At 46.0% G+C, this 23,818-nt stretch overlaps 1 protein-coding gene and 1 pseudogene across 1 annotated transcript in view; one reads left to right on the forward strand and one right to left on the reverse strand.

Moving 5' to 3' along the window:
• Positions 1-8,327: 8,327 nt before the first annotated feature.
• Positions 8,328-8,726, reverse strand: LOC102875135 (annotated as a pseudogene).
• Positions 8,727-14,068: 5,342 nt separating this feature from the next.
• ZNRF3 (zinc and ring finger 3) overlaps positions 14,069-23,818 on the forward strand; it is a 76,181-nt gene continuing 66,431 nt past the window's right edge. The window contains exon 1 of the mRNA XM_006890523.1: positions 14,069-14,194. Within this exon, the coding sequence (XP_006890585.1) occupies positions 14,069-14,194 (126 nt within the window). The remainder of the gene's footprint in view (positions 14,195-23,818) is intronic.

The raw sequence follows: 23,818 nt of genomic DNA on the forward strand, positions 1-23,818 counted from the left end.
TACCTTTATCTTGTTGCGGTGCTCAACTATTTTATAAATTCTAGATATAAGTTCCTTATCTGACATGTCATTACCAAATACTTTTTCCCAGTCTGTGCTTCCCTTTTTACCCTGTTGTAAAAGTTTTTGGATGTGCAGAAGGATTTGATTCTTAGAAGGTCCCATTCATCTTTTTTATCTTCTCCTGGTTGTAGAAAAAATAGTTTTCTTAATTCATTCTTTACAGGGGACAGTCTCTCTTCCATGGAGTGACTGGAGGGTTCTAGAAATCCTTAAAAGTTAGGAGTGGGAGCTCTGGTGGCCTAGTGGCGGGAGGCTGCACTGCAGTCCCAGAGATGAGCGGTTCGGGTCCACCAGATGCTCTGCTGGAGAAGGAGGGGCCTTCTCCTCCTGTACCAGTTGGGTCTGATTTGACGGTACACACACACACACACACACACACACACACACACACACACAGAGTAATGAAATAAAAAAAAAAAAGTTAGGAGTGGATATATTTCCTATCTGTGCTATTCCATTCCACTCTGCTTTTGTTGACCCTGGAAAGATCTCAGGCCCATTTATACTTTCTTGCCCTCTTTTCCCATCTTGTGTGTTAATTATCTCAGAGTGTATGATGCCTCTTCATTTCTCAGAATAACTTACCCAGCCAAACTGACTCCACCTCCTCCTTACAGTTTTACATACTTGTCCCAACGAATTAATAAATGATTCTTGTATACCATCTTTCTGTCACTCTAGGTTTGTGTCACATTAAGAGCTTACAAAATCTTGAATACATTTTTGGATTTTCTTTTCTTTTTTTTTTTAACTTGTTTTGGTTTTCTGGTTTCTGCATCCTATCAGTTTTAATAATTTGTTATTTTATAGTGTTCTTTTTAGATCTGGACATCTGAGGTCAGGACTCCAATTCTACCTTTTCCCTTCAACATAATTCTTTTATTTTTTTTTAACATAATTCTTCTTTTTTAAAAATTCTTCTTAATTTGATCACTTCTTGGCGTGCATAGCCTCTAATCTTTACCTTTTATAATAAGAACATCAAGTGTTCATTATTAAGTTGCTTCGCAGCTTGAAGTCTGACTGTGTCAGGGAACAATACCTGTCATCTGGTTGCCATATGAGCCACTTTTAGTCATATTTAAGAATAGATTTAGAACTAACTTTTGCCTACTGTGCCTCGAACTCTTTTTGGTTGTCAATTTGCTAATTGAAAAAAAAATTATTCATCTTAACCTATCAGAAGTTAGCGACCCTATTATATATACAGTAGCTCTGAACCCTTCTTATCCTGGGCCAGTCTCACTATCTCCATTACCCCCATTACCCTAGTCACTGTGTCAGTCCATCTCACCCATAGTCTTCCTCTCCTGCACTGTCCCTCTACCCTTCCAAGGATGACATTGATCTCTAAGAACTGGTCCCTCCTGGCAGCATACCCAAAGTATGGAGCTGCAAAATCCTTGCTTCCAAGGGACAGCCTGGTTTCACCTTCTCTAGGACAGACCTGTTTGAAAGTCTCAGCTATGGTATGTTCAAGACTCTTCTCCAGCACCATAACTCCAAGGCATTGCTTTTTCTTCTGTCATTCTTAGTCATTGTCCAGCTCCCTGATGCATAGCAAGTAACTGCGAAAACCATGGCCTAATCAGGTGCACCTTAGTCTCCAGACTGATGATGTTGCTCTGTAGCACTTTGGAGAGGTTTCTGACAGATTTTCCCAGTGCACTTAGTCTTTTGATTTCTTGATTGCTGGTGGCAAAAGTGTTGATTGCAGATTTGAGCAAGCTAAAATTGTTAAAAACTTCAGTCTCTTCTCCATCTATCATGTGGCTGCCAGTTGGCTAGTGGTGAGAGCCTTTGACTTCTGGATATTGAGCTTCAATATCCTGAAGACTGAAGACTGCAGCCCTTGAGATTTCTAAAGGCAGAAATAGATCTGACTACATGAAATTACAGAGCGGAAGATATTAGAGTGAGGAGATGGGTTTGGAAATGCTCACTCCTTTAGCCTGGGTTTTGACCGGCTCTGCCTTTTTAGTCCATGTGCTACTGAAGAGGGCATATAATTTGTCTTTTTTTTCTCCCCTCTTCTCTGAAAAGGGACACCCACTAAGAAAGACTCAGAGTTAGTGTTCTCAACCACCAATGTGCTCACCAGACAAGAAGGAGCCCTAATACCACAGCAGTTAACACTGGACTGCTAACCCAGTGGCTCTGTGGAAGAAAGTCCTGGCTCTCTGTTTCTGTAAAGATTACAGCCAAGAAGATCTATGGGGCAGTTGTGCTGTTGTCTGATAGGGTGGTTGTGAGTCACAGTTGACTCAGTGACACACATCAAGAACAAACTCACTCAGCGAGCTCTGGTGGCTTAGTGGCAAGAAGCTGCACTGCAGCCCTAGAGGTATGCAGTTCAAATCCACCAGAGGTGTACAGTTCAAATCCACCAGATGCTCTGCTGGAGAAGGAGGAACAATCTTCCTCCTGTACCAATCAGATCTGATTTGACAAGCACACACACAAAATAATAATAATTTTTTTTTAAAAAGAACAAACTCACTCATTGCCTTTGAGTTGGAATCAACTCATAGCTGGCCCTCCAGTGAGTTTCCAAGACTAAATTGCAAGCAGTATTGCCCATCTTGTGCCCCTGGTAGTTTCAAATCGCCAGCAAGCCTCTTGAGTAAGCAGTAAGCTAGCTCCACACAGACGACAAGGAGAGCTGCTTTAATCCCCTGAGGATTCCCAGTTGGAAGCCTCAAGCAAACAACTTCTTTTCTGTGTTGATTTGCCCCATGCCCGTTACTGTGACAACAAGTGGTAGAAACTATATTCAGGTACTTCTGGAGTCTAGATCCCAAAAAATGTTGAAGCTATTTGTTCACAGAACAGCCAAGTTGTCTGTTTTCTTTATACAAAGAAGAGAGAGAGAGAAAAATCCTTGTGATTCAAGAGACAAATGGGTGGAGTAGTCCTTTCCCATTCTCTCGTGTAAACTCTCAGCCTTGATTCACGCAACTGCACCCTTTAAGAAAAGGTCTGGGACTGTTTTCATGTGAAACTCTGCACCCTGGTGACACCCTACCCTGGCTGACAGCAGCAAGAGGACAAAAGGAAGGAAGTTTCCCTTTTAAATCCCCAGGCATTTTTTGATGAGATAATATTACCAAGTGAAATGTCTTGTCCTCCTGTGAAGTGTTTGGCTCCTGTGTAACAGTAACCCACTTAGAAGCAGGCGGCCCTTTTGAAGTTATTTTAAACCTGCAGCAGAGTGTAGCGATATTGTAACCTTGGATAAAAACACCACCCAGCCCTGGTTTCAGTTTTGCCCTTTCAGACATGTGGAAAGCGCACCAGTGTATCTCAAGGATTTTTGTACAGAAAGCTGCTTAAAGGCTGTTCTTGGTTTCAAAGCTTGGCTTGATGTACTGTCCTCAAGGGAACGTAGTGGTGTTTCTCCAGATATGTAACGTTGTCTGGTTTAGTCCTTTGGCTTAGTCGTTCCCATAGATCCTTTGTCTGTGCATCAGGTCGTGAAACCATTACTAGTCAACCACATTGGGCGCCAAGAAATTTCAAGAACGTACATCTCAAAGTTTCTGCCTCAAACCAGCTGTTGGATACCTGGCAGGTGTGTGTTTTGCTTGTTGGCAGTTTTGCTGTGGCCGCTCCTGATTTGAAAATAGAAATGGGATGTGCCTCCCCGCTAGTTTATAGGATCTATCTGTTTTGGGAGGAAGACTGGGGCTTCTCAGGACAATCTCCGTGTTTATTGTATCTGCCGTCCCTGTAACATCCAGAAGCACATCATACTCCAGTGCCACCTGGGAGTTATTTTTGGTTGTGGGGGTGGTGAACACTGCTGGTTCTCTCTGCCCATGTCTCCCTGAGTCATCCATCTCCTGTGTTCTCTTTTCCCAGCTGTCTCCAGACCAGGCCCCAGACTTGTCCCCTGATTTGTCATCCTAGACAGGGTCTTCTTCCAAGCATCCACTCCCTCTGTGTGGGGAGCTTGGGGACAGTCGGGTCTTTCTGTGGCCTGATAGAGTTCTGCCCACCTTGTCCAGCGAGGAGGCCCGCACAGAGGGAGGGACGTCTGCCGAGCAGTGTTAAAGCCACCAGCTTCAAAGCCATGGCAGTGTGATTTTAGCTACACTTTGGGACTCTAAACGCCAGACTATTTAAGTGTATAATTACATTTTGGATCTGTAACTCGATTGCTTCATTCAACAAATGTTTGGGTGACGATGGTGCCAGGCAGTGTCCTTCGATGTTAGGGAAGTGCTGGTGAGCAGAATTGACACGCTGCCTGTTTGCTTGGGCCCAGATCTAGGAGGAGAGGTTGACTGCCCCACACATGAAAAAACCAGCATTACCATGGCAGGCTGGCAGGGTGCAGTGAGAGTGGGGGGACACTTCCTGAGAAGTGGACATGGGAGGTATCCGAGGAAGGGACCTTTGAGCTGAGCTTTTATGAAAGTACTTCTGTTCAGTGGAGTCTTGGACTAAGTTTCAAAATGTTATTTGTTTTTTCCATTATGTTTTCATTAGTAGTTCTTTGGGGACCTCGTAGAGTTTGCGTGGTGTGAAGATATAAATAGCAAAAACATACAGCATCTCAACTATTTCTGATTGCTTTATTTGCACACGCAACCTTTCTTGCTCTCCTTTTTCAAATGACCCCACCATACCATAGCCCTTTTGCTCCCTAAGCAAAACCCCACAGAGCCCTTACTCATAGCCCAGCTTTTTTAACCTTTGTGCAAAGATTAACTAAGGGGGAGAGCGGAAAGGCCTTTGATTTCAAACACTTAAAACATCCAGGCATTTTTAGAAACTCCAAAGTGCCTATAGTTCATATGCCACATTAAGTTCTAAGTTAGCATGTTTAAGCATCATATGTTGAAGATACCCAAAGATTAATGCTGAATGATTAAGCACTTTGAAGAGCGCCTGGGTCTCACATGCAGGCATTGCCTGGTGTCCACATGTACAGATCAACAAGCCTGGAGTTTATGTGGCACTGTCAGAATAGTGGTGTGGACAGGAGACGATGCACATCTGATGGCTCAGAGGCCCTTGTCATCCTCAGACAATCATTCTAAAGAAAGGGCCATGGTTCTTTTTAAAATTGGGGTCCACTGTTGTTTTTTTGAAAATGATCGAAAGAATGATGTGGGGGCTTTCTTTTGAAAAATGAAGCTGCAAATGCTAGCTTGCTTTTTAATTTAACAGGTGAGATGCAGTTTCAGTTTTGTGTTGATTTGTGAAAATTAAGAGGGGGAGGCAACTCTGAGCAGTGCTGGAGTACTTCTGGCAGAATCAGGGGAGAGTGTAAATGTGGCTCCTACAGCACTGGGGGACTCTTGGCTCTTTCTCCAACGTCCCTTCATTCTGTGTGAAAGTCTGTAGAGAGTTACACAGCTCACCCCAAAGGTCATGCTGCTCTGCCGGTTCAAATCTACCCCTCCCATTCCATTTCCAGCCTTGGAGGAAACCAAATGGATGATCACCTTTGAGATGGTTCCGCGCCAATGGCAATGAGTCGGATTAGTCCTGAAGTCGATTATTTGCCATTAACTTTGTGTGGCATTTGGTTATCAGCCTGTGGACTTGCAGGGGCTCCGTTACATTCTGTGTAGTGACTGAGTGTCATGGTCTAGTCACTGTATCCTCTCATAGTTCCGCACTTAGCAAGAGGTCCTGGTAAGACTGGAAGACCATAAAATACACACATACAGGGAGAGGTGGATGGTAACCTTATGTCCACCAAGAAGAGCTGGGAGTCGAATCTGACCATTGGATCCTGGGATCTCAGCTCTGATGAACTTACTCAACCCAGAGGATAGAGAAGGAGCTTAACACTGGTGGCAGGGAGAAGTGGCGAGCAGCAGTGGCAGAGAAATGGCAACAGCAGAGGTAGCACGACCAGGAGACATTGTAGTGAGTTTCCTGGACCAAGAAGGTCGGAGGCCTCCAGGGAGGAGGTAGAGTAAGTTGTCCCTGGACACTTGGTGGATCTAGGTTTGCTCAGCACCTATGGTCAAGGCTTCCTGGCCAAGTAGGGTACCTCTGAACATATTTTGGCAGAGTAGAAAGGGCTCTATAGCAGTTGCCTGAGTTGGGGACAAGCTAAGCCAAGGGTCTGGGGGCCGCTGGGACACAACTATGAAGAGACTTGCCTAGCCCCTAAACTGATACTCAGCATTGCTAAATATTAGTTAATTGTGAAGATTGTTGTGTTGATTATGTCTCAAAGTGACCCTGTGAAGAACAGATCTGAAGCTCCTGTGCCATCCTCATCATCTCTCACACACGTAACGCCCATTGTGCAGTTACTGTGTCAGTCCATCTGGTGGAAAGTCTTCCTCTCCTTCGCTGACCTGCCTCCACCTTTCCAAGCATGATGGCCCTTTCCGTGGAATAGCCTCTCCTAATAACATGCTCAAAGTAGATGAGACGAAGCTTCGTCATCTTTACCTCCAAGGAGCGTGCAGCTGGAGAAGTCCAAAATAAAACACACAGGAATGTAGTCGATCTCCTCCATTTCCTCCAGCCTTGTCATGTTCATTTGGACCCTGTATCATTGCCTAGGGAGCTCTGGTGGCCTAATGGCCAGAAGCTGCACTACAGTCCTGAAGGCACAGCACACATAATGTTCGAGGCCACCAGCTCTTCAGGAGAAGGATGGGCAATCTTTTCCCATGCAATTAACTGCCTCTGAAAACCTGCTGGAGGGTCAGCTATGGGTTGGTTCCGACTTTACAGTGCACAACAACAACCACTGCGTAGAATCCACTGTCCTTTAAGACAACCCAGTTCAGTAGTGACATTTCTGTGTCATGATCCCTTCTGTTTTCCTATAAACCACCCTCCTGAGTTGGGACCCTTAGAAAGAGAACTCCCAGGTGCAACTGGTCAGAAGCTGGCACAGCAGGTATTTCAGGAATGGGATACTGGTGTTAGGGTTCTGACTGCTGGAGTCCTGAACCCCAGCAGAAGCAAAGTAGTTGAAGAGGCCAGCAGGCCGATGAGTGATCAGGCTGGCAGGACACCTGGAGATGGGGACAGGCTGGGTGGAGCTGGGGAGGTGGGGGAGCTAGCCAGGGAGGTTTTTGACACTGAGATGGGGTTTTGGTGGCCTCTTTCCCCTCCACGGCAAAACAAACAATCCATGCCAACCAGTTGCACCCCTTGGCACTTGGGGGGGGGAAATTCCTTTTGGTTTTGAAAGCTTTGATCCCTGTTCAGATGTCAACACTCTCAAAAGAGCTGACATTTTCAGCTGCTTGTAGTCACCCCAGCATGAGGGGAAGAAGGCTTGATAGGGGAGCTCAGAGGAAAGAAAGTGGGAGGGGGGCCTAGGGGCTGTGAGTGCCGCCCAGCACGCTGGCCTGGCACCAGCCCCACGGGTGTGTTTGAGGCGCACATAGTTGAGATTTCTGCATGCCTCGGGAAGTGCTCTTGACATGCCTGTCCTTGGCCTGGAGTTCTGCTCCTCCCCAGCAGAAGCCTGCAAGCCAGCCAGGCCCACTTCCTCCTCACCCTGGCCTCCCATTTTGGACCTACTCTCCTCCTGTCTCCCTCTGTCCATCCCACCTGCCCTGCCAGCCTCACCTTCCCTCTGGGTGCCTGCCCTCAGTTATCCCTCCAGTCTCGTCTCGCTTTTTTCCTTTACTCTTTGCATCATAAGTAGTCGGCTTGAAGATGTTTAATTTTACCTTATGTCATAGGTGTGTTCTCTTGTGCATGTTTATATGGTCTCCTACCTCTCTCTTAAAATGTGCTCCATGAAACGGTGTAATCATACTAATTGCGAAAGGGGCTTAAGTTCAAAGTTAGGAAATGCAGGTTGCGGCCAAGAACTATTGGTGGAGGAATGGAAGAGTGGAATCTCTAGGTGTGTGGAGCTCTTTAGCTTACAGCTGTAAATTTTTTTTTTTTTTTTTTTTTGGAGTCCAAACCAAGGCTACAGCTGTAAATTTTTAATCCCTTGGAAGTTTTTATCAACAGACTTTACGTGTCCAATGACCCAGTTTTTCATCTTGCAAGGCTAGTGTTCTGCAGGACAGTCTCCAGAAGAGTTATGATGATGTTGTGTAGACCCCAATGTTAACTTAAGGCAACTTAGGCTTATTATAAGTAAATTTTGAGTAAGCTCCCAGTAGAGATGTTTTGTTTGTTCTAATTCACACAACATAAAATTCATTTTTTTAAACCATATTGAAAGTACACGAGTCACTGGCATTTGGTATGTTCCCAATGTTGTGCAATTACCTTGTATCTCTTTTTTTTTTTCCAGTATGCCAGGTTCTTTATTGGTTTCATTTCTTGCATTTGAAATACTCTTCAATGACATCCATGGCCTGGGATTCTTTGCCATAGTCCTTAACAACTACACAACTGCAGCCAACTACTTTGTGGGCCTTCCCTTCTCGGTCAGTTTTGCAGAGGCCTACCCACTCCCCCAGTTTCTTATTATCATCAGCCTTTATCAGGTTGACGTGGTGTTGAGCACAAAGGGCCTCTACTAACTTGACATGCATAGGCTCATTACAGTTGGATGCAAGCACACGGAGATGGGCTTGGCGCTTGTCTAGGGCTTTGGCAGCTTCGTGGATTCCACATGCTCGGCCATGGTGGATGAGGGCGATCTTTAGCACCTCTTGTAAAGGGGTATTAATGTCTATTGCATCTCCAGCAGCAATGCCTTCCTCGGCCATGGCGGTGGGTTACAGGTGGAGCAGAATCTTGAACGCATCCGGGCCTCCGCACAACTCAACAACAACGGGGGAAAAGTTGTAGGTCATCTTATATCAGAATGTTTTCATCACCTCAAAAGGAAGTCCTGTACCCATTAAAGAGTCACTTGCCTTTCCTACTGCCTTGCATCCCCTACCAGCCCTTGTCCACCACTAAGCTGCTTTTAGACCTGCTTTCGACAGCTCTGGCTGTTTCATGTCAATGGAACCATCCAGCACGGGGTCATTTGTGTCTGGCTCCTTCATTTACATCTTGCTATAGATACAGGGTCTTAGACCTGGGTAATACGTCTGCTCCTCCAACTCAGCACTTCTCCAGTGGTCAGATCCAATGTGTGTCTTAGTAATCAAGAAACAGTCATCACTCTGAAACCAGCAAATCACACACTTACATTCCTCTGTGAAACTCCATAAAAAATACTGTAGAAGAAGATCAGTGATATGGTTGCCATAGACTTGACCCGGAATTGTGGAAGTTGATGTGAGCCAGCCCTTGACCCCTTTCCTGGAGGCCAAGGTGACTGAGCGTAGCGCACTTGGCTTTCTCATCTTTGTTAATTTTAATTCTCTCTGTAGCTTTGGGTCTTGGCATTGCAAGCTGTTGCTCATTACTGAAGAACCATAGACTGTCCCAGAGTGGGCTCAGTCGTGCAGGGGCTTCCTGGAGAGAAGGGTGCACTGCCCACTGCACTTGTACACCCCCTCCTTGAGCCAGGTGATTCATGTGAAAACTCTATGTCCCAGGACTTCTCTGGCTTGGCTTGGAATGTCCCCAAGAATGAGTGCTGAGACCCCTCCTGCTGCCCTCATTGTAAAGACAGTTGCCCAACACCTTGTTTAGCAGTGTTGTTGCTTGGTGCTGTTGAGTCGAATACAACTCACAGTGACCCTATGAACAACAGATCTGAACCCTGCCTGTCCTCATCATCTCTGACACACTCAAGCCCATTGCTATAGTCACTGTGTCAGTGCATCTCATTGGGAGTCTTCCTCTTGTTCACCTTTCCAAGCATGATGGGCCGTTCCAGGAAATAACCTTTCTTAGCAACATGCCCCATATATGAGAGACGAAGCTTCAGCATCTTTGCCTCTAAGGAGTAGTAACACTTCAACATCTGGCGGATTTGTACAACCCCTTCCACGCTATTCCTTGGAATGGGCACAGTTCCCTCATCTCTAGATTGCATCTCAGTTCTGTATCTTGAGTTCAGGCATAAAATACTGGTTGTCACATGCCATTTAACCTGAGAATGTGAGAGACTCTCTTGGTGTCCAGAGTTCTTTCTAGTCTGCAAGCTCCCTTCTCATTGGGCTATCTGGTATCAACCAGTCTGATTGTGTTGTTCCTCTCAAGTCCTCATTATCTCCTTCCTTCCACTCAAGCCCTAGCTGCTCTCTCTTCCCCAGACTTGGTCCAGCTCATTGTGCTATCTCCTTTCACCCCATCCACTTTGCCTTTTCCTTCAAGAGCTCAATTGTAAGGCTCAGCGATTGCACAGAAACTCCCCCAAATATTCCAGCAACTCTTGCTTAATACTTCTCACTGCCTGCACTAAATCCTTGTTACATTTTCCTTGTTAGCTGCTACCTAGTCAGCCCATAACACGTGATGATGTCATTAATAATGTAACAAAGCACCACTTGTCTGCACCGGACCCTTGACTGGTTTTAGATAGGGAGCTCTGGTGGTTTAATGGTAAAGAGATGTGCTGCCAGCCCAAAGGCACATGGTTTGAATCCACCAGCAGCTCTGTGGGAGAAAGAGGGACAGTCTTCCTCTTGTGCAATTTACTGCCTCTGAAAACCCATTGGACGGTCAGCTGTGACTAGGTTCCAAGTCAATGGTACACTGCAAAATCTCTTATGACCCACAGGTTTTCCTTGGCAGATTTTGAAAAGTTCATCATCAGATCTTTCTTTCTAGTCTGTTTTAGTTAGTCTGGAAACTTTGCTGAAACCTCCGCTAACAGAGGTGACTGCACTTGAGGTGCACTGACTGGGAATTGAACCCGGGTCTCCTGCTTGTTGTTAGGCTCTAATACTGTGCTCACATACTTTGGATATGTCACCAGGAAGGACCAGTCCTCGGAGAAAGGTACCATGTTTGGAAGGGTAGAGGCTCAGTGTAGGAGGGGAAGACCTCGGATGAGATGCATTGACACAGTGACTGTGACAATGGGTCAAGAGTGTCCGAGATGTTGAGGTTGGCTCTGGAGAGCGCAGGATTTAGACCCATTGTTCGTAGGGTCGCTGTGAATCATAGTTGGCTTGATGGCCCATAACACCACCAGTACTGCAAAATTTAGAGCTGGAAATAATATTGCCCTAAAATTTTTATTCCTTGGATTTTTCTCCCCACTCAGGTGACTTGCTCTCAAGTGAAGGAATGATGAATAGGTAACATGGAGAAGGCACTGGATGTGAGTCACGGCGAGGTCGTCTTCCTGTGCACCATTTGCTTAGAAAAGCCACTTATGTTGAACCCCTGTTATCTTATTTGTGAAATGTAGGATTGTTTGTTTCCTATTCCTGCTGTGACAATTTAGCTCAAACTTAATGACTTCAGGCAACCCTACTTTGCCCTTTAAAATGTACTTTCAAGGCTCCTTCTAGAGGCTCCAAGAAGAGAATTTGTGTCCTGGTCTTTTCCATCTTCCAAAGACCACCTGCATTCCTTAGCTCGCAGCCCTCCCCTCCATCTATAAAGTACATCATTCCAACCTCTGCTTCTTTGAATTTCCTCTGTTTTCCCTGCCCCACCCCTTTCCCTTATAAAGACCTGCGTGATTACCTTGGATCCACTCAGAATAATCCACATTAATCTTCCCTTCTCAAACTTAATCTTGGCAGCAAAAGCCCTTTTGCCACATGAAATAACAGGTTCACGGGCTTGGGTGTTTAGGACCTGGACATCATTGTGGTGGTTGTCTTCGGCTCCAGTGCACCCTGTGTGCCTGATTCTCACAATCTGCTGTGCCTAAACCCATTCATGGTATGTTCTTGGTATGTTCTTTAAGACTGCTGTTTCCATGTCATGGCAATTGGAGCCCACCTCACAGAGACTCCATATGACAGAGCAGAACACCCTATACCGTTTCCTCAGATTGCCAGATCTTTGCTCCCACAGATTGGTTTTGAGGTTCGAACCTCCAGCCTTTCTGTTGGCAGCCTAATATTTAATCACTGTGCCACTGAGGCTCTTTCTTATGTCTCTAATGCACTGTAAATCTAAAGCCCCATTTATTCCATATATTTAAAGGGCTTAGCACAGTGCTGGCCTCATCAAGCTCTTCCTGAGTTCTGTTGATCCACAGAGATTCTACTTCTCACTATTACCAAGGATTTAGAGGTCTGATAACCATGACAGACGTGTGAACTCACAACCTCAGGGCTGCTCTGCTTTTCAGGTTTACACTGACTGCACTTGTACTTGTTCATAGAGTTACCAGAGAGGCCTATTATTTCAGAAGTGGATGGCCAGTCCTTCTCCCTCATCTGTGATTATCTGGGGGCTCTACTAAAACCTGTCCACCATGGCATTTGAACGATAATGATAAACAAGCAAGAATACAGATATCCAAGCTCAAAATTAGCAGTATGTATATCAATTCCCCAATGCGGTACCCTAGTTTGTGTCAAGAGATGGTGAGGATGGCACAGGATAGGACAGGGTTCAGGTAGGCTGTTCTCTATGAGTGATACTGGAGGGCACAAAACAATAAAACAACATTTTTAAACTTTTTTTTTAATTTATACTAGTTTATTTACAAATTTGAATACATTTTTTTAGACCAGATTCTTCCAATTTCTCTCACACCTGCACCTATCAAATTTTATAGCCTCATGATTAACCCCCCCCCCACATTCTCCTCCCTCTGCTTCCGTCACCCTCACCCCCCAGTTTGGATCTTGGATCTTCAGACTCATTCAAAAATAATGGTTTTATACAATATTTGTCCTTTTGTGACTGAGTTAGTTCATTCAGCTTAATGCTCTCCAGTTCCTCCCAAGTTAGGTAAAAATTTACAAAATCATTGCTTCTGCGTGCTGCGTATTGTCAATACATTTAATTATGGTTAGACATCTGGGGTGTTTTCATGTCCTTGCGATGGTGAACAACACTGCTGTGAACATTGGTGTACAAGTCTCCATTTGTGCCTCAAAAGAACAACACTTTACAGTTAAAAATCCCCATTTTGTTTCTATAACACTGTGTCTTCCTGAGAATTGACATAGCAAGTTAGGTTCCCATGTGGCAGTTTCTCTAGGATGGTTTAGCACATTAGTTACATTTTCCACAATGTATCAGCTCCCTCTTTCATTGTATCTGGTGGTCTGTTTTCCAGTATTCTGGTTTCCCTGCCCCCTTTATCTTCTCACCTTCACTTTCCAGCAATTGTTGACTTTCTGGGTTCATCCAGATGGGATTTTACAAAGCACTGAGTTGTCCTCAGACGCTGTGGCGTTGGCTGGACCCTGTACGACAAACAGCATCTCTGCACAGTAGCAACGCTGCCTGGTCCAGCGCATCCGCACTGTTGTCTTGAGCCCATCTTGTTAAGACTTTTCTTTCTCGCTGCCCCTCCGGCAAGCATGACGCCTCTCTTCACTCTCTTCGGGGACTGTCAGTGTGGCCTCTACTTTGTATGTAAATCTGTCGGGTCCCTAAGAGGTGACCTCTGGGGAACTGGAGGAAACTTGGCACTGCTTCTCTCCCTACCTTGCATCTCGTACTTGGCAAATTTTGAAAAGGCCTCAAAGATGTTTTTCTGTTTCCCGGTGACCGAGGGTAGCCTCTAAACAACCTTAATCATTGGGGATTCTGCCACCTCGCTGGTGGATGGGCTCTTCCTATAGTCCTGGACGGCTTTCTGGATTCTTTAGCCGAAGTTGATGTGTCATCCAGGTTGGGGAGCCTGTCTCGGACATTAATCTAGTTAGTCTCACCTGTAATTGGCACGTAACGTTAGATTTATGGTGTTTCACAGCCCATTTCTATGGACATTTGCATGGGAACTGGGCTGTTTTTCTTTCCCAACGTTTGTCAGGGTGGTGTCCACCTTGGCTGACCACTACGTACAAAGCAGTGAGACAGTATCCATAAAATATATTTATAGTGGCTCTGTTGTTCCTCCTAGCACTCAACTCGTTGTGCTGCCATAGCATTCCCCATGGACCGAGAAACTGCTCCCTTCTTACATTTAAAGTTTTAAGTGTTAAATCCAGGACATTTTCTTAAAAAGACATCGAGCTAATCTGCAGCCTGTGTATTAAGTTGATTTCCCCCACTCTTGTTCTCCTAGATGCACCCACTGGGCCTGTGTAATAACAATGATGAAGAGGACCTGTATGACTATGGCTGGGTAGGAGTGGTGAAGCTGGAACAGCCCGAGCTGGACCCCAAACCATGCCTCACTGTCCTGGGCAAGGTAAGCACCAGACCTATGTTCCTGTTGCCTCCTCTGCTTGCCGCCTTCAGCCAGACTGCTCTGACCCTGGTTGGCAGTCACCATCCTTCCACGTCCCCTGTCCTGAAAATACCTGTTTTTAGGGAGCAGTGCTTTTCCAGTGTCCTTTCCCTAACTGAAACCCTGGCTGGAGAACTAAGGTCTTGTGACGGCTCAGCACACAGCTTACATCCTCAGGCTGCGTAGAGCTTTGTCGGCCTCAGAGTCGGCCCCACCACTTTTCTACTGTGTGGCCTTGGAGACAAGTGGCTTCCCCTGGGTGATTTTTCATTTCTTATCTGTGAAATGGGTCAATAGTAGAGATTCACAGTGCCTTATCAGACACTCTTAAGGAGCCATAGAGACTTAGTGTGATGGGGCTCTGATGCCCTTTGCATAGCAAACATAGGACCATTCACAATGAGTGAGATAATGAAAATCTAAATAGCCTGGTCATGTCAACTTTGTTTCCAAATGTGTTCATAGCCTCTTAGTTTTGCTGCCAGATAAATGATGTGAAATCTTTGGGGTCTTAGAGCATTTCTGGTTTGGGAATAGCAGGCAGGAATTATGGCCCTGTATCAGAATATATCACCTGGACGGTTAGGAGGATGACAAGAGATTAAAAAAAAAACCAGCACATAGTAAGCTCTCCAGAAATGTTTGCAGCCACTGGCTCTTATGTCATTTAGAAGTACCTATCAACAACAATGCATCTTATCTTCTGAGGAGCTTCAAAGCATGTGTCAAGCTTGCCTGCTCTTTGATTAAGGAAAAAGCACAGGAATAATTATTACCTGTTTAGTTTACAGTTCAAGAAGCTGAAGTAAGACGTCTTAGGCGGCCCAATCCCGATACTTCATCATTAAAACATTGGTTAGAGCTACTTAGTGGTGGGAGGTGAGCAGTGACCTCCTGGGCCCCCTGTGACTATTTCAGTGCTTTCCCAGGAGAAATGCCAGCTGCATCCAAAGGTTAGTAACAGAGCCTTCGTTGTAGGTGTTGAGTTCCTGACACAATATTTTCTCCTAGGAAAATAAAATCTTTTCAGCAGGAGTGCTGGTGGCCTAGGTAGCAAGAAACTGTGCTGCAAATCTGAAGGCACGTGGTTTGAGGCCACCAGCTGCTCTGTGGGAGAAAGATAGGCATTCTCCTCCTTTATGATTAACTGCCTCTGAAAACCCTCTGGAGGGTGAGCTATGGCTCAGTTCCAGCTCTATGGTACACACAACAACAACAACGTATTTCATCTGTGCAGGGTTCAGCATCTCGGCTGAAGTTTCTTTGCCCTCATCTGATAGGATTCTGCCTTTGCATCTGCTGCATCTGAAAATGGCACAGGGATCACGGGTTACCTCGTTGTTCTTTCCTGGCTTAATGATGAAGGGACTTCTTGCTGTCACTCACAAGAACCCAGTCGTATCCTCCTCCTCCTCTTCGTCCAGCTGGAGCAACCATCCAGTGGTTTCACGTGGACCATTTCAGGAGGTCAAGCCTGCTGGTTTGTGAAGCCGGGGGAATAAAAACGCTCCACTTCTACAGCATCATTAAATACCCTCTTGAGTTTATTCATTCACCAAGTATTTATTGAATGGGGAGTCCCAGAAGCCAAGCATGTGGTCGTTCTTTCTTAGCGAGCAGCCGCGCACCAGCCCACCACATTGCCGTGTGTGAAGGCCACGTGGTGGCCATGCTGCTGTGGTTTCATCCGAAGAAAGATCATTAGTGGGAGAGCTCAGGCCAGACAAACCAAGGCAGCCTCACCTGTGTTTGAAGCCTTGAAAGTACAGGAGGGGCCAGGTGTCTCGCTGATCCTCCTTAAAGTGTGCTTGTGTCCTCAGCTTGAGTTTTGGGAACTGTGCGGACTGTGTATTCTCTCTTTGGAAACCCCCAAGAGTAGACAGAGATTAGAGAGGGCAGAGTGCACCTCACGTGCAGCACGATGATGTGGTTCTCTAGCCATAGACACTGTGGCCAGAAGAGTCAGACAATAGAGAGAGGACCTAATTAGTCAACATTGTTGTGGTTTACTGTTGAGTTGGAACCAACTCATAGCTGACCCTTCAGTGGGTTTTCAGAAGCAATATATAGCATGGCAGAACTGGTGACATAGTGGTAAGGAGTGGTGCTGCTAACCCAAAAGCTTGTGGTTCGAATCCACCAACTGCTCAGTGGGAGAAAGATGGGCAGTCTCCTCCCATGCAGTTCACATCCTTTGAAAACCCACTGAAGGGTCAGCTGGGGCTGGGTTCGGATTCACGCATAGCTAACAACAACAAAAGGGGAGGAACTAACAACAACAAAGCATAGGAGACGATTAAGCATCTGTCTTTCTTGTGCAGAGAAGCTATTGGATTTGAACCTCTTGCCTTTGGGTTGACATCACACCTCCTTACCATAAGGGTAGGCGAATTCCTCCACATCGGTGCTGAGACTTATTGAAAACCATAGAAAGGAGGAGTCTGGCAGGCACCATGGCCAGGCCAGGCCTCCAGAGAAGCCTGTGAGAGCGTGGGGGAGGGCTGGGCTCCCAGACACACTCCTCCCCTCCCTCCCACAGAACATGCCAGGGGGCAAAGCCTTGAAATAAGAGAGGAATGTCCTAAATTTAAAAAAAAAAAAAGTAAAGGCCTCTCCAGGAGTCCAAATAAAGTTTGCTTTTAAAAGCAAAAGACATAAACTCATCACCTCTGTTTATTACTGAGCGCTTTTGAACTCCTTAGAAAAGAACACCATAAACTTGCGTGAGAAAAATGATTTATGATCTGCGCCCCCCCCCCCCTTGTAATCTTTTGGATTCTGGAGGATGAGGTGCAGACAGTAGGAACAGGCGAGGGAGGCAGAGTTGGGGTGCCGGAAAGCTGCCCACAAAGCAGTGGCAGCCAGGGCACCAGGCCAGGCCCTGCTCTGCCCTGCCCAGACTGGGTGCAGGCACAGCTCTTGAGCTTCCAGGGCCTCGCCGTTTCCTCAGTCTCTGTAGGGAGGCAACTCTGCATTACTTGTTCGTGCAGTATCTTGAGCTTCTGTAACGTATTTAAAATCTCTTCTTGGGGATCTTGCTTGGGAAAATTTCTGGTTACAGCAATAAGATCAACCTGTGACCATCTAGGCCTCAGGACATAATAAACTTGGTATTTCTGAGCAACTTTGTCTTAAAAGTAAAGATCTTGAGCCATCTGCAGACTGGAAGGATTTTAACCTTTTGTTTCAGTCAGTGGTTATTATAAAGCATCTTTTCTCTCTCTCTCTTTTTTTTAAGAGGACTCTGATAGCCTACAGGGTAAAGAGTTATGCTTCCAAATGATAGTCACACAGTTCTAATCCATCAGCTTCCTTCATGGGAGAAAGATAGGAAATTTCTTCCTTTGTGGTTTATAATCCCTGAAAACAATGCTGGGGGGGTGGGGTACTATGAGTCAGTTCTGAAGCAACAGTACGTTAGTAACAGCACCAGCTTTTTTCTTTTTTCTGTCACCTGGAATTGAATTGTGCTTTATTTGAAGGTTTCCACAGTGAGTTAATTTCTCTCTCAGCAATTCATACACACTTTGTTCCAGGACACGGGTGCTTTCTAAGGATCACATTCCTCACAGGCATTGTTGTTTACTTTATAGGCCAGTGTGGTGTTTGCCCAAAAGTTGACATCTAGGTTAAAAAGGTTGTGTTGGAGTGGTACCTCTCAGGGGTTTTTCTTTCTCTCCATTATTCTAGTAAATCTGATCTTTTTTACTATTAATTTATGTTTTGATCTACGTTTTGTCCTACCAGTCTAGCAAGGACCTTCTTTCGTGTCCCTGGTTAGAGCTGGTCTCCGACTGGCTGAGGCTGTGCTGAGAGTCTGATGAGCTAATAGTGTCCTTGAGTTGTTGGTTTCTTCACTCTCCTTTGCTCTAGATGGGAAGAGACCAGTCGTATCTTAGACGGCTGTTTGCAAGCTTTTAAGTCACCAGCTGCTACTCACCAAACTAGGCTATAGAACATTGTCTCTGTGAAGTGTTTTGTGCTGATTGGCCTGCATATCTCCCGAGGACAGGGTCTTCCTAAGCATCTCGTGGTGCTGGTAAAATGCTTTGCTTTGATGGTGGCCTTCTGTGACCTTCTCCTGTGCCGGTCAACCACAAGGAGAGTCTCATGGCGGTGGATGGACGTCCAGCATGTGTTTGAGTTTCTAACAAAGCCCTGATTCTGTAGTTTAAGGAAGAGTGAACATTCTTACAACACTGGCAAAGAGCCCTGGTGGGGCAGTGGGTAAGCGCTGGCTTTCTAGCCAAAAGACAACTCAAACCTGCCCAGGAACTTTGAAGGAAAAGATCTGGGAATCTGCCAACTTTATAAGATTACAGCTGAGAGACCTCTTTGGGGCCATTTTAGTTGATGACATCTTTTTGTTGTTGTTTGTTTTATTTTATGTGTTCATATTCCTTAGGAGTCTTGTAGTAAAGTGTGTGAACTTACTTGGCTGCTGAAAGGTCAACAGGTCAAATCCACTAGCTGCTCTGCAGATGAGAGGAGGACAGTCTCCTTCCATTCAGAGTTATAGACTCAGAGACACAACAGAAGGTAGCTGTGAATTGGAACCATCTTGGTGACAGTGGGTTTTCACTGCCTGATGCCATTGGACGGGAGGAGGGCTCTGGAGGCTTTGAAAGATGGTTTGGTCAACAAGCTTGGACTCAGTTCTTCCCAGTCCTTCAGAGGCCACAGGAGTAGTGAATATTAAAAGCTAGAAAGGCTTGACTGAATGGTCTTGGAAAGTAACTCCAGTTCCAAGTTCCTTGCTTTGCTTCTCTGAACAGGGCTGACGCTGCCCATGTAGTAGATGTTGGGGCTCCGAGATGTAGCACAAGGCCCACTCGTGGTAAACGCCTGATGAGAGTGGAGACACAGCTGCCACGTGCCAGGTGCGCAGCCAGTGCTCAGGGTGGTGTTGAGAGCTTTCTTCGCAGTGTCTCCTCTCCCTGTCAGTGGAGCTGTGAGGTTGCCTCCAGCTTCCACATGTTTACCACAAGGCACTTGAGTTCCATGTGTAACTTAAGTTTGACCTGCTTCCAAGTAGCTGACCTGCCTCTTTTTGATATGGTTCCACTGTATTGCCACCGAAAGGTTTCATTTCTTCTCCCTGCCTCCTGCGGCTTTGCCAGTATTTTTAGATAAAAGTGAGGTGTTTTGTGGCTGTCATGGGCTTGACTAGGATTGTTTGCCTCCTGAGAAGTAGCAACCCAGCTCCGGCTACGTGGAGCAGAAAGAGGAACTTGCTCTGCGGATCCTGAACCCGCCACAGGAAAGCTGCCCTTACAGAACTGCTGGGCTCCCGGCTCAGATGTGACAAACCCTCCCTCCCCACCTTCTCGGCCTGTGCTTCACTCCCCTTTCGTGCTCTGCTCTCACATGCAGCAGACACCTCTCCAAGTAGCCTTGCACCTGACACCCTCTGAGTTTCAGGTCTAAAAGATTCCAGACAAGGGCATGTTTGGCTCACCTGGTGTCAACTGCTCAGCATTTGGCAGCTCAACTATGATCTGGGAATGCCCTGGAACGTGGCTTTTCCAGAGAAAAGCTGGTGGGGGCAGTGCTGGGCACAGCAGCCCCTGGCGGTCACCAGGGTCTCAGTTTATCCCTAGTCATTACAGACGCTCAAAGGCCTTCATCTGGTAGGAAGCCAATCCTCTGGCCGTGGACTGAGGGCCAAGTTCGAGAGGCCACCATGGTTGTAAGGAGGAGAGGTCAGTCCACACGAACTGGAGGGAGCAGGGTGAGCTTTACAGCGAGCGCTGGTGTAATGCACATTGAGGGGGAGTTGAGAGTGATGATCAGGCAGAATAAATGGAGCAGGAGGTTCTTCATGGGGAGCTGATAGAGGCTGAGCGAGGAGGAAGCTTTCGTTAAAAGCTAGGTCTTTATTCACAGGGTAGCGGGGAACCACTGAAGGCATTAAATGAAGGAACCACCGTTGGGATCTGTTCTTCAGGAGCGTTTGTGTGGCAGGACCAAGAAAGGAGGAATCAGGTTACTTTTTGCTGCTGGATATTTGTGGACAATAGTTTGACCCAGATATTGGTTCTTTCAATCATGATGTTCAAGCAAGGGAAATTGACCCCCACACTCCCGTGCTTGCCTTTAGATTTCCTTATTCCCTCATCTGCCCTTCCTCCATGTTCACAGTTGAGCAAATGTGCAGTGTGCAGGGAGCCTGGAGGAGCCTCCCTGAACATCAAGAAAACCCTTGTCGGAGAGCTGGCATGTCACCCAGGGATGGAGAGAGCCTGGGAGAGACTTGAACCCATGGTGCTCACTCTGCCACCACATCCAACCCTCAGAGTGTCTTGATAACTTAATTCTTCCCCCCAAACGAACACACACACACACACACACACACACACACACACACTGCCTAGGAACCAAAAATGACTGGAAGATGGAAAATGGAGCTGAGCTGGCTGGGTTCAGCCTGCCAGTCAACATTTTAGCTAGCAGTGTTCTTGAAAAAACTCTCGGGAGCTCTGATGGCATAGTCCATAGGAAGTTTCACTGCTAACCCACAGGCAGTGCTTCTCCGGCAGTTCGAATCCACCAGAGGCTCCAAGGGAGAAAGATAGTCAGGCATTCTCCTCCGACACTGTTTACAGCCTGTGAAACTGCTGGAGAGCCAGCCTTGAGCTGGGTTAGGTACGAGGGCAGTGTTTTTGAGTTTTAGAAAACAGAGAACTTTCAGAATGGCTGCTGATGGGCATGGAGGCTGTGTTAATGGTGAAGACTTAAGTCTAGACATTCTGCTAACCACTCACCCCAGTTCCAGTCCTCTTAAGCTGTGTGGCCTCCTGCAGTCACGTATCCATTTCCACTTCCTTATTGGAAGCAGCACTGCTTCTAGGATTATTAAAGCACAGCACATATCAAGGTTGATCCTTGCTCCTGGCTCCCTGTGAAGCAGGACTCTTGGTTTATCACTCAGCATGGCAGTGGGAGCAGGAGCCGAGAGTCAGCCTTGTGTTCTGGAAGTTATAGTAGATGTTGTTGTCTTGTGCTGTTGAGTGAGAACTAAACCACAGCTGACCCTCCACCATATTTTCAGAGGCTATAAATTGCACAGGAGGAGGTGGTGGATTCGAACCATGTGCCTTTGGGTTGACAGCACAGCTCCGTACCCACTAAGCCATCATCAGAGCTCCTTTGACGGTGGGCAGGTACATTTGTAATGGGTGGCTGACTCTCAAATCCTAATGAAAAAAGATCCCTTCAATCCTGGGATTTTCAGTTCAGTTCTAGATTGTCCAGGAGCAGCGAGGCCAGAGAAAAGGCACATCATGTTACCCCTGGCAAAGTTACTTTCTGACCTTCCAAAGAGCAACTTCAGAAATAAGAGAGATGTGTTTTTATGTGTCATCATTTCATGACACAGAGGAAGTAAGACAAATTGAAATCCAAAAATGTGTTAGTTTCTTCACCAAATATTAAAACAGGATGTGATGTGTGATTCAGTGATAGCTAAGACTTGATGCGCATAGAAAACTCAGGAATAATCCAGAGAGGGATGTGATGCAATGTGATGTGACATGATGGTGAGTGGGATTTTGACACGGGCTTTGAATGGAAGCCTTTCTTTCTCTTCTGGAATTTGTCTGTCTGGGTTTTCTAGTAAATATCCAGGCTAATATAATCATGGTATAAATGCTCATTTCTGAGGAGCCGTGATGGGCCAGTGGTTAAGCTCTTGGCTGCTAACAGAAAGGTCTGTGGTTCAAACCCGCTAGCTCTTCCGGTGACCATCTGCTTCTTTAAGGATGAAATCGTAGGGTGCTCTTCTCCTCTGTCTCACCAGGTCATTGTGAGTCAGAATCAGCTCAATAGTGATGTCTGGTTTGGGCCCACCTGTTAACCTAGCACAGCGGATCTCAAAGTGTGGTCTGAGGCCCTGTAGGAATCCCCCAGGCCCTTCCCAGGATGCGCCGTGAGATCAAAACCCTTTTGACAATAATACTGAAATGTCATTTACCTTTATTTTTAGCCTTACTTTCTCACAAGAAGTGTACAGTGGAGTTTTCCAGAGGTACATTACTCATGATGACATCACTACTCTAACAGCCAATGGAATGTGGACTTGTGTTGTCTTGTGTTTTTTAAAAAATGTCTCATGCAGTTCTCATTAAGGTGTCTCTGATTGATTTGACCCATGTAAATATTTTTTAAAAACCAACCAAAACACTTTGGAGTGCTTAGCCATTTTGCAAAGTTGAAAGAGAGACTAGAAATTTGAGGACACTGGTCTAGGAGCATTTCGTCGATTATGTGACATAGATTGTCAGAGGGAGAAGCCCTTTTAATAAAGGTTGATAGAAATGGGCAGAAATAAAAAATGACCCTGGAATTAAGAGACTGTGTTGCTGTGAAATACTGGATGCGCTGAAGCACAGGATGGAATAAACCCAGTGGGTTGCTGTTTTCATTTTAGTAACAATCAGTCAAGCAGTGAATTTGAAGAACTGAAGTGAAGAAGGTGTTCCTGTCTCGGAGGCTGGCATGGGGCTAGCACCTGTAACCTGGACCTTCCAGAATCTTGGGGCAGAACCTGTGAGAACTTGGGTAGAGTGGCAGAGGCATGTAGGTGGGAGGGCTTGACCTGCAATGATCCCTTCTCCTGTAGTTTGTCAGTCACAGGTGTGTATCTCCTGGTGGTGCCTTAGTGGCCCAGTGCTTAGACCAAGCCATCTTAGCTCTTTTCTTTTTCCTTTCCATTTAATACAAACTTTTTATTTTATACTAGTTTACTTACAAAGTTTGTATACATTGTTTTTTACACTAGGTCAGTCATTCCCATTTCCTTAACCCACCCATCCTTCTGCTCATCAAATCATGCGACCCTATGATTACCCTCCCCCTCAGCCATCCTCACCCTTGTGTCCCCATCCTCCCCTTAGATCCTCATACACATTTTACCAGTTACCTATTTCTACAATAATGGTCTTATACAGTATTTGTCCTTACAGGACTGAGTGAGTTCACTTAGCATAATGCTCTCCAGTCCCCTCCAAGTTAGTGATTTACAAACTCATTGCTCCTGTGTGCTGTGTGATATTCCATCGTGTGACTGTACCATAATTTCTCAATCCATTTGATTGTAGTTGGACATTTTGGGTTGTTTCCATGTGCTTATGATGGTGAATAGCACCAGCTTAGCTCTTGAGTATGAGTCCCACGTGAGAGGCCTGGTGGGGTAGAAATCTTTGTTATTCATGTGGGGAAGGGACAAGAAAGGCAACTGGCTCTTCTGGGGTCTGGGATGGGCACCTAACAGACATGACCTCTCCAGCTTCCTCCATAGGCAGATTGACAGCATTTGTCCCCTGTCTGAGCACAGGACACTGCGAGTACAGCTCACTGGCGTGGTGTTTTAAGACTTCTTATTTGGGTCTTCTTATTTCAGTGGCTCTTAGCTGGGGATGATCAAAATTAATGTCTAGAGACATTTTCAGAAATGTCTTAAGATGAGAGAGTTGTTCCTCGTATCGAGTAAGATACCTAGTTAGAGAGATCAAGCATTGTGCTCAGCATTCTACATGCACAGGACCGCCTTCACCACAGAGAATGTTCTGACCCCCATTTGTAAGT

The sequence above is a fragment of the Elephantulus edwardii genome, unplaced genomic scaffold, assembly GCF_000299155.1.
Source record: "Elephantulus edwardii isolate Elephantulus edwardi_28Jun2011 unplaced genomic scaffold, EleEdw1.0 scaffold00089, whole genome shotgun sequence".
Lineage (NCBI taxonomy): Eukaryota > Metazoa > Chordata > Mammalia > Macroscelidea > Macroscelididae > Elephantulus > Elephantulus edwardii.